This window comes from Cynoglossus semilaevis, chromosome 18 (assembly GCF_000523025.1).
Source record: "Cynoglossus semilaevis isolate Cse_v1.0 chromosome 18, Cse_v1.0, whole genome shotgun sequence".
Classification (NCBI taxonomy): Eukaryota; Metazoa; Chordata; class Actinopteri; order Pleuronectiformes; family Cynoglossidae; genus Cynoglossus; species Cynoglossus semilaevis.
This window is the reverse complement of record NC_024324.1, coordinates 14,368,625-14,380,174: the sequence shown is the minus strand read 5'-3', so window position 1 is coordinate 14,380,174 and position 11,550 is coordinate 14,368,625. Positions and strand designations below refer to the sequence as shown.

The following is an 11,550-nucleotide window of genomic DNA, read 5'->3' as shown; positions in this document are numbered from 1 at the left end:
ATTAATTAATTTATGTATTTTGAATTAATTTATCAAAGGAAACTCCCAAAGATGCATATTCTCACAGATACTACCACAAAGAGGAAGACAGGAAGAAGAAAAAACACACACAAGTACTGCCAATGAATTTTTAAAAAAATATTTGCAGTACGTTTCCCTGCTAGATTTAGCTAAAATTATTTGATATTAATGAATAATTGATTAACAAATCAGAAGCAACTGAAATTACAAACGCTGTAATTTCGCCACACTTTCTACAAAAGTCAATAAAAAAACATGATGACATGTGACCTGATAATTTAAACATTTTTTATGTCTTTTTTTTTTTGCCTGATATAAGAATATATATTTACCTTCTATTTGTTCCTGAAGACGAAGCCTGGGTATGTTTTCTCCTCAGTTAGATGGGAACACTGTAGTGAGGATAGATATAGTTAACCACACACACAGCTAATTCAAATCATCCGCATATAACTGTTAAAATCAACTGTTGCGTTCACGGTCAGTTTGTTATCTTATTAGGCAGCATTTGTGTTTATATTCCTGCCTAGATACAGAAACGACACCTTACAGCAAGCAGCTGTAAGAGGCTGCGACCAAAACCAGAATCGTGGTTAACCTGCTCGGGGTCCAATTATAGACTGTCTTATACTGACATCTTGTGGTGAAACGTTAGTACTTGTAGCTGCGCCACGATTTAGCTGTGACGGTAAAGTACTCTTCAAAACAAAAATAAAAAATAAATACAAATAATAAAAGATTAAAATAATAAATGAAATAATAATAAAAATAGAAATAGAAATAAATACTATATTAATGCTTCATGTCTCATCAGCATTCCTCTTTCAATGACACACCGACACAAACATATACACAGGAACATATTTGTCCTACAAAGAACGTTTCTTGTATACAAATGGACAGAGCAGCCTTCTTGTGTCTAGGAAATTCATATTTACTGTAAACGAATTAAAGTATAGAGATGAGTGCAGCACAAATTTAATTTTCACCTTCGGTAACAAATTAAGTTATTTTTTCAAACTTTAATTTCTGGTCCTTTAACTAAAAAAAAAATTAGTTATCAAACACTTGAATTTCTTTCTACTACTCTTCATCTTATTTTGAAAAAACAAAAACAATTTTAGCCTTACCTTTACTTTAGTAAACTTTAGTAACTTTAGTAAAGTCCATGGTTGTAGCTCTCGGTTTTTCCTCACCTTAGCATTGTGGACGCTAATGTTTATTCTCCGTTGTTTATCCAATGACAAATCGACCCTTGAATTTCCAGAAGAGAATAAAAGGCAAGTAAAGCAGTAAAGACGGTTTTTTACAGGACAGAGACACGGCCAGTGTTTTCGTTTGTACCGGTACATTTAAAAAGAACGACTCTTCTGTCCCGTAGTTTAAAGCTAACATTTTAGCTCCGGCGTTGGTCTTCCATCACTTATCATCTTCTGTTTGGACCGGAAGTCCAGTTTTGAGAAACGATTCCGTCTTGAAATACGATCCGTAGTGATTTTGATCCGGAAGTGCATAGAAAACGTTGTTCTTCTCCTACTACTGGCTCTAGCTTGGCGCCGACTTTCAGTTCACGTACAACCCCTTGAGGTAAGACAGAGTACTGTTTGCCTCCCGTGCTGACTTTTCTCTGCACTTTATTGGCTGTAACGGAAACGAGCCCGCGTCATGTGACCCAGTTTGATTGGGTCGCGCAGTCAGATGTGAGGCAGAGTTCGTCTCTGTAACTGTATTTGAATGTGAAATTCTCGAATTCGGCGATTTTTTTTTTACTTAATAAAATGTCAAAAATGTGTAGAGTGATATTGAAAATGCATCTTTAACACAAGTCAGTGGAAAATATTAATATTTATTTTACGTGTTCGTTTCTTTTTTTATCATTATGGCAGCACTGCCTCCCCTGACCGCACGTCATGACGAATAGTGTCCTTACGTATTACGTATTACGTAAGGACACTATTGTATCAAGTCATATTAGCAGATAACTATGATAATAATTTAACAACGAATGAATGTATTTCACGACAAATCTAGAACTAAATGACAATTTATTACATTCAATTATTAAATTTCAACATTTGTTTTAAGAACTGGATTCTTTCAAATTGATTATTTTACCTGGTGAACCGAAATTGTAATTAATTAGCGCTGTGTCTTTAAATAAATATGGTTTGCAAAAGGTCGTATTTTGTTATTATTACATTTTATTTAAATTTTTGTTATTCTTTGAGACAAGTGGGTTAATTATTGTTCCAAAACATCAGTTGTATTTATAGCTGGTTCTCATTCGTAAAAACTCATACAATTTGAAATAAGAAATGATTTAATTACTGTCAGAATGTTTAACCTATTTTATTGTTACAGTTAAATGTACTTGGGATTTTTTTTTTTTATGTGCTGTTCAAGTGCTTTTGTGTTAGCACAAGCAATCTTAGTTGAGTTGAATTTTTTATTTTCCATCTTGAAACTTTACTTTAAAATGGACACATTTGAAAAACTTTAAAACATTTAGGCGACATTTAAACTAGTGTAAAAACAAAAGTATACATGCATCCTGTTTTTTGTTGTTTGTTTTTTTTTTTTTTTGGGGTGTGGGGGTAGCAAAGAGGTTTTTTTGCGATAGTTTGGGAACCGCTGATTAACAGCATTACACACATCCTTCGCATCCTTCACATCTTCCGAAGTCACAGAAACCTGAGGAAAACTGGACAACGTTGAAAAAGTTTCCTTGTTTATTATCTGTAATTAGTCAAATACATGTATACAAACAGTAGGAAAATGACTCTGGGACATTTTTTTCTTCTTCTTTACAACGTTAAAATATCCCGTTAGCACACCTCCAGTTTTTTTTTGTTTTTTTTTTCTTTTCTAACGTACGCTTCACGTCTTGAGTTGTAGAAAAGGCGAACAGTATTATAAATGTATTGAATAAAAGAAAAAGAAAATGAGTAATTTATGTACTACAAATACAAATAAATAAATAAATAAATAAGCAAATAAATGTTCTTTTTACTCACTAGCAATAAATACCACAGGATAATGAATCGCCATTTTCTGGCAAAAAAAAAAAAAAAATGATGCGCTTAGTACGAACAAACAAAACTGAATGTTTTGTCTTCTTCAGGCATTTACATTAGAGCCAGTGTTTCCCGACCTTTTTTGAGCCACTGCATATACCGTACCTCCCATGTCGCACCACTGAACAAAAATGTCACAAAATGTACATGTAAGGAAACATAATGATCTTCCAGTTTCGATTGGCTCACAGTTGACTCACTCAGCGGGAAACCCGGGCCTGTTTAGTTGAACATAAGGCTATAGGCTGGCAGGAGTTGAAGAACGACAAACACGTCAACATCTTGTTCAATAGCTCTGAGTCCGTCTCTTTTTTTCAGGTTTTTTGATCATCATCAGTAAAGTGACACCTCGGCTCACCAACTAATTTTGTTCTTTGACTCTATTCGCGACCCGAAAAAGTTTGTGAACCGAATCAATTTTTCCCTTCGCAATTTATGTAAACCCTAATAATCCGTTCTTTGGCCTATCAACTTTTTTTTTTTTTTTTTTGGCTTTATGTTTGGAAATATTGGAGGAAATAAATATAACCATAATTATAGAAGAAAGCAGTTCAAATGCCAAAATAAAACTATAAATATAAATGGAATGAAATTACGAAAAAAAACCCTGAAGTATTCACACTCATCAATGACGAACAATGTTAGCGTTATACTAACCAATTGTCGTAGGAACACTAGATGCGCGAGAACTGTAATGCCCCTGGGTGAGTGGCTGGGTGTCTCGTGCATCGTTTTGTGCGTCGGGTGTCGCATGAGCTCCGTTGAGCAGCGTTAGCAGTGGCGAGAACTAGCGCCGCTCGCGTGTCTGCGTGTTCGCGAATCGAAGCATCGTTCGTCTAATAACGCAAAAATTTGTTCGGAATGTTGTTCATAGTCCAATTCGTTAGTGAATAATGATGTTCAGGACCCGAAGTATCACCGAAATTTCATTTTTCTTTCTGTCGCTATCGCGTTGAGAACGAAGACAAAATCATTTGCAGTAAATAAGTGATAGATTTCAGATCAAATCGTAACGTATCTGACGATCCTTAACGGTACACTAGTATGCAGCGGCACAGCGGTCGGGAAACACTGCATTAGGCAATACTGTGCGGCTTGAGATTTTCCATCAACATGTTTTCATGTAATGACCTTGCGTTGCGGAATGAACTACTCGCAGTAGAAAGGCTCTTAGGTGGAATTTCACATCACGTTTGGGTATAAAGAAGTCAGCTACAAAAGCTACTCAGTGAAAGGCCTGTTCAAATGGCTAGGCCACTTGTGCCCATCTTATTAAAATTCACCAGTAAAAAGTGACAGAAATGGATTTTTCCCCCCTTCGCCATAAACAGAGACAGAGACTAAATGACTGGAAGGCGAGAAAAGTCTGTACAGTCAGGATACCACGGACGTGACGGGAAGGGTATCCGGCATTAAAAAAAAGAGCTAAAATCACTATGCGACAACCGCTGTGGTGACCCCTAAAGAAAAGGAAAAGCCAAGAGGGGATTCTTTTACATAATAAAGGAGGTAACTTTCAGTCGTTCTAGTAGGCAAGAATTTACCAACATACAAAATCCTGATCGAGAGAAATTAGATAACTTAGGACACGTTGCTGTACATACTAGAAAGGTAAAGTTGAGACAAAAATACTATTTACATAAAGTCCTTTTGATAAAAAATAAAATGAAAAAAAATAAATAAAAAAAAAATATTGGGTGATTTTTTTTTTTTTTTTTTTTTTGCAAAAAAACAAAAACAAAAGAAAACAAATTAAGTCAGTAGGTTCACATTTCTAGCACAAGACTGTACATCATCTTGCATCGAGAGAGAGGCAGTTTCCTGTGGTGGAGCTAAACACGAGAGCATATCATGCTGCACTAATATAGTGCGAAATTATGCCTTGGAACTGAAAATAAAAGAGAGGCAGGCAGACAGGAAGGTGGTTCTAAGATTTATAACACAGTATTGTTTTGTTTTGTTTTTTTTCTCTATGAAAATGATGCCTGGTTGTTAACAACACAGGAAGCTATTTTAGTTTCAACAGTCCCCTGAGGTTCTCCTTGAAGACAGCTTCGGAAGCCCACCACGACTTTTACTATAGTCCATAATTGAATTCAGGATTTGTGGAATTTAGAGCAATAAGCTCTTAGTTGTGAATGGAAATGCAGGTATTTTGCGTATTTGCAAGCGTAACAAGTGAGCAATTGTATGGAGACTAATGAAAGTATAACGGTTTGAATTACCGTATTTTCCGGACTATAAGTCGCACTTTTTTTCATCCTTTGGCTGCCTTTGCGACTTATACACAGGTGCGTCTTTTTAAAATATATAATTTCACGTTTGTTATTTTGACATTGACAGCCACTAGAGGGCACTCTAGGCTTGAGTACCAGTATCTGCTACTCCTGTACCACTACAAAAATGTCCACATTTGTTATTTTCACAATGACAGCCACTAGAGGGCACTCTAGGCTTGTGTTCCAGTATCTGCTACTCCCACACCACTGAAAATTTACAGGTTCGTTATTTTCACACTGACAGCCACCAGAGGGCACTCTAGGGCGTGTACCAGTATCTGCTACTCCCCCACCCCTGAAAATTTAAAAGTTCGTTATTTTCACACTGACAGCCACCAGAGGGCACTCTAGCTAGCTTGGGCGACCTATACCTCAGAGCAACTTATAGTCCGGAAAATGTGGTATATAATTTGGATAAGAATCATCAAGTATCACACAGAGATGATCCCATTTAGCATGATGTAAATGTTAGTGGCAGTAGCAAAATGGCAGCGCTGTGAAAAAGGACAAGGTTTCCTCCCAGCTCTGAAAGTATCAAAATGAATATAGAAAAGAATATAGAAACATAAGAGCTGCATAAGAGTTTTCTTTTTCTTGATCTCTAGAGTTGCGTTTCCTATCAGGAAGTTCTTCACGTATTGTGTTATGTGTGAACAACCCCACTTGCCCTGCAGTGAGACAATAGTCCTTAGGTCGCTGCAGTCAACACGAGGACAATCACATGTCTGCATCTCCGTCGTAGGCTAGAGTCAGGGGCTTCAGTCGGTTGTTCATCTGTCTTCGCTGTGGCTTCTTTGGCTTTTTGCTACAAAACAAAACAAAAAAAAAACAAACAATTGGATTGAATTTGACAATAACGACCTTTCTTTTCATTATTCAAAATACATTTTCTAAACCTTTCAACTTAAATTAGTGACTTTATTGTCAGAAAGGTTTTTTCTTGTGAATTTATGAATATTTACATTTTCATTTATTGTCGTGTGACATTATGACTTTTTTCCTCATAAAATTATGACTTTTTGGGGGGGTAAATTTAGGTAAATAACAGTGTCTGGGAGGTTTGTAAAGGGTAAATATATACCTAAATAATATAATCGCAATTTTTCCCATTTTCGCCGTGGGTCTTGGAACGCAACTAGCGCGATAGGAGAGGGATCACTGTATAATGAAAATATGCAATGTCTGGGTTTAGCCGAGATGATGTAACCTAAAAAAAAAGTCACAAGTCATTTTTGTCACTGTAATACAGCACACTGCTACACACAATAAAATTTGTCCTCTGTCCTTAACCAAAATGGCTCCATATATATCGGTGTCGTTTGATATCGGAATCGAAAAATCAAGTGTTTCGACAACATCGACATATCGGATACCCGCAAAAGATCCGTACTAAAGACTATTTTGGGCTTGTTGTAAATATATATATATAATAGACACATTTCATTCTGAGGTAGATTTGACGGCATATCAAAACCTTAGACGATGCACATTCAGTTCGTCATGTTTGATGTCTACAGTAAGGTCTATCAGACAGACAGTGTATTTGAAGACGGGACAGCTCACCTCCAAACATACGATCCATGGGTATGAGTCACTAAAGCACAGTAGGTATATGGCTATGAATGGGAGCAAGGGAGAACGAGTGACAAGGAGAGACGGCGTCCCTCTCGACATTTCAAGTTTCAAAGCAAAAGGCTTTGGGCGTGTTGATGTGGGTAGCTGTTCGAACTGTGCGTCATTTTGTCGGTCCCTCATGTTGAGGCTATTGCTGGAGTTTGCTGCGCTGCCGTAACTCGCTCTAGGGTCTGGCAGGTGGGACAAGTGTAAGGCACCGGCTCCATCCAGTGAAACCCGTCTGCGGGGGGCTTGGACTGAGACTTGCAGCACTTGAGGCAACAACCACAGTGACTAAAAACAGGACGTGCACATGTGGGATGGAGAAAAGAAAAAGAAAAAGTGAAGGATGAAAAAAAAAAAAAAGTTAACACAGAAGTCAAATAAAGGAGTAAACAAATGGAATGAACATAAAGCAGAGATGTAATGATCGCAAGGGCTACATCCGGTAGAGACACACTTAGGAGCTAAAAAACAACTGAAGGACGCTACAGCGATAGAGATGGGAATTGATGAAGGTTCTTGTCGCGCATTGTTTCCCAAAGACTGGGTCGCGACTCTCGGGTGGGTCGCAAGAGATTTTTTTTTTGGAAGGGGGGTCGTCCGGCATCATGTTTCCCAAGAGTTTACGAATAATGACTATTGACTTGGGTCGCGAAGGTTTGTGACCTTCGAAATAAAGAAAAAAAGTTTGTTGTAGAAAACATAGCTAGCTAGTCCGATTCCTCGAAATCGTTAGTGGAATAAGTTGGCTTTGCCTAGTACTTCTCGTTATTAATTCCGCCGATTTCGCACATTTGCTTTGTGATGATTTTGACACATCACACATGGCGGTTAGCAAGAAGGCGCTTTAACAAGAAACAGTGAGAAAATGTACCCACACTATTAGAAACACCATGCGACGAATGTATATTTCACACATGCGCAGCAATCACAGCTTTCCGTCTCAAATTCGAAAGTCGAATTCAAGTCACCCAAGTCACGTTCTGTGCTAATTGTAGCGACAGTCCAACCCGCTTTCAGTATAGTGTATGAATAATGTCCTCATCATCATCCAAATTACATTTGATTTATGATGATGAGGAGTTCGTGGAGCCTCCAGTCGAGTGCGATACCCAATCACAATCAGAATCTATTGTTTTGTTATATAGTACCACTGTAACTGAAATGTCATCATGTTACTAAAAAGGTGTTAAAAAAATCTGCTACTCTTTAATTTGATTAAAGAATCAAATTGATAAGTTATATTGACAATAGGACCAGAAAAAAATCCTATCAATTCCCATCCCTAGAGGCTGATTTTTAAAGGTTTTTGGAACATAAGTGCAGCTATCATAAAAAAAAAAAAAATTCAAATAAGTAAAGTTACACCAAAGTCTGTTGGTGATCCCTGAATTATGATGAAGAAAAAAATTTTTTTTGAAATAAAATACAAAGGAACAGTTTGTGGGGGGAGAGGTTGAAAATGTACTACCTGATATTTATTCAGGCATCAGAAGCTCATGATTCCTCAAAAGCCGATAAACAGAGCTTAGCTTAGCAACTAAGGTTTGAATCTCTATGGAACCTGTTCAATATGAACCAGAAGTCCAGTTACACTGGTTCATCCACCATTCAATGTTTACTTTACAAAGCAAGTCGTTTTTTTTTTATTACGTTCACAAATGAGCTGATCCGTTGACTGATATAAAATGTGTGCGTTTAAATCACGTCGAAAAGCGTGCCCGCGCCCGTGCCCGTACGCCATCACTCAAATTAATTAGTCTACGCTCAAGTCAGCCCATTTTAAATGATCCTCATTACTTCCCTTGATGTCGGGAAATGATGATGTGAGTCGTAAGCTGAGGTCATAAATGAGCACACAACGTGCGGCCAGACGCAGAGGTGGCGCATTACCATGCTAGGTACGTCATGGAGATGATGAACACGAGCAGGACGAACACTCCCGCAGCCACACCGTACACCCAGGTCTTCACCTTCCCATCTGCAAGCACAAGAAAGAAGCATGACTGCAATATAGACGTGGTGATATATATATATATATATATATATACACATATATTTGTATATACTGTATATATATTTGTTTAACTTTTTTTATTGTGCATGTATATACCATATTTTCTGGACTATGAGTCGCTTTTTTATCATCCTCTGGCTAGGTTTGAGACTTATATGTTAAAATATATCATTTCACATGTTCGTTATTTTCACATTGACAGCCACCAGAGGGCACTCTAGGCTTGTGTACCAGTATCTGCTACTTCTGTACCACTGAAAATGTATGTTTGTTATTTTCACACTGACAGCCACTAGAGGGCACTCTAGGCCCGTGTACCAATATCTGCTACTCCTGTACCACTGAAAATTTACATGTATGGATTTTTACAGTGACAGCCGCCAGAGGGCACTCTAGCACTTTAAATTAATTCTTGAATATATATAATGATATATATATACATATATACACATATATATATATACATATATACACATATATATATACATATACATATATATATACATATATATATATATATACATATATATACATATAAGTATATGTATGTAGTATGTCGAGGATTGAATTGTCACAGAGTTTGTTGCGGACATGCTGATATTACCAGGACCAAAAGGCTGCAGAAACCATGTGCGTCCCACTCGGCTCGGTGTGCTGGACGCAGGCTGAGTGGGGTTCAAGGCTCGAATTGTCTTGACGTCAGCCTTGTTGTCACCAGTGGTGGGGATCTCCAGCACAGGGATGACGGTACACTGATCCAGCAGCCCATCGGATGTCATGACTTCAGTGTAGCCCTGTTCACAGCCACACACACCCACCTGGAGGGGGTCGGAGGGGGGTGCTGATTTAGCTTACAATTTACAATTAAAACACAAAAAAACAATTGACTTGTACTAAAGTAAAGCAAAAAAAAAACCAAGACGCACATCACGTATTGCTTGACATTTAGGCACAATAACAAATCACGAACGACGGAGGATAACACTGTTACGTGCAGAGTGTATTCCAGTACCTCTGTGCAGACGGAGCGCGGTTTGGTGCAGGGAGGGTCACACGATCGGTCCGATTTCGGTGTGGCAGACACCGGACATCCACCTGCAGGACAAAGATAAGAAAAAGGTCACATTTTAGTCGCAACAATCTCCTGTATGTACGTCAGTGATGCCGTAATGATTGCGCAATAAGAGGAACATATATTACATCTGTTATATCTTATATTTATTTATATTATATATATTACATATATTTATGTATTTATTTTATCAACGTCTGACGATGCACCCTGTGCTGAAAGCTCAGTGGATCTGTGCTCGACTACTCGGCCTTAAAATGCATATGCGCAGATCCACCGATTTTTTTTTTTTTTTTTTTTTTTGCACTTTTTTATCCACTCGATCTAACTTATTGTGTCGTTTCTTTCATTAAAACCCTAAAGATATTTAAAGCCGCAGTCAAATTCCTTTCCGATTCTGATTGCGATTAAAATAAATTTTTAAGGTGCCTGGGCATGCCACCTTAAAAAAAATAAAAAGTTTGCATGTTCGTTGAGGATTCTGGTTTAATTATTATGAGGTAATAGGGTAGCTTTTGATTAATTAGTTGTTTTTATATATATATATATATTTTTTTTTTTTTTTTTTTTTTTTCTACAATATCTACCTGTTACGTTTAGACCATCAGAGCGCTGACACCACACAGGGCGCGAAGAGCCCTTCCACGGCCCGGTTTTCCACTTGTATTCAAAACACTGGCCATCTGCAGGAGCAACACAGTCAAGGGCAGTGTCAGTGTAACCATTACATGTTAGGTAACACAGATGAGAAGGGAATGCAATTTAGAGAAGTTTTTTTTTTCATATATTAAACTGTCTCCATACTGGTCTGACCTGTACATGAGCTTGTCTCCATCTCCTGTTCTGGACACTGCAACAAGTTCTCTGGATCCTGAGCTACTACAGGTCTGGATCTGACCCTGACTGATCCAAAGCCAAGGTCGTTTCCGTTCACACAACTTAACTGGCACGGGCTCCACCTGGTCCAATCCCTTAGGTAGCACTCACCTGAGGAAGAAACGATAAACGTGAGGGGGGCTTCCCAATGGAATATGACTGCTGTAATGCTCGAATGATAACAAGCCTCCAGTCACTAGGTGGCAGCATTTCAGCAACAGTGGTTTGTACAGATAAAAATATACATGTTACCAGGTTCTCGATTGGTATTTCAATTCACGGGGATGTGAAAACATTTCTGTCCCCGGGGGGACAGAAATGTACACACATATACACACATATACATATACATATACATATACATACAGTATACATATACATATATATATATATACATATATATAAATATATATATATATACACACATATACATATACATACAGTATACATATACATATATATATATATACATATATATAAATATATATATATATACACACATATACATATACATACAGTATACATATACATATACATATATATATACATATATATATAAATATATATATATATATAAATATATATATATATATA

General features: G+C 37.3%; 2 protein-coding genes across 3 annotated transcripts in view; both read right to left on the bottom strand.

The window, feature by feature from the left end:
- The window catches only part of nxph1 (neurexophilin 1), a 40,584-nt gene extending 39,991 nt beyond the window's left edge, over window positions 1-593 (bottom strand). The window contains exon 1 of one of the 2 annotated variants that reach the window (XM_008332112.3): window positions 354-593. The gene's annotated coding sequence lies outside the window, so the exon portion shown is untranslated. The remainder of the gene's footprint in view (window positions 1-353) is intronic. The other variant, XM_008332111.3, reaches the window with a different exon arrangement.
- Window positions 594-5,670: 5,077 nt separating this feature from the next.
- The window catches only part of thsd7aa (thrombospondin, type I, domain containing 7Aa), a 75,783-nt gene continuing 69,903 nt past the window's right edge, over window positions 5,671-11,550 (bottom strand). Inside the window, exons 29-34 of the mRNA XM_025065351.1 lie at window positions 10,894-11,067; window positions 10,668-10,763; window positions 10,021-10,103; window positions 9,613-9,826; window positions 8,885-8,972; window positions 5,671-6,179 (exon numbers count right to left, since the gene is read on the bottom strand). Coding sequence (XP_024921119.1) covers window positions 6,092-6,179; window positions 8,885-8,972; window positions 9,613-9,826; window positions 10,021-10,103; window positions 10,668-10,763; window positions 10,894-11,067 — 743 coding nt within the window. The 3' untranslated portion in view covers window positions 5,671-6,091. The remainder of the gene's footprint in view (window positions 6,180-8,884; window positions 8,973-9,612; window positions 9,827-10,020; window positions 10,104-10,667; window positions 10,764-10,893; window positions 11,068-11,550) is intronic.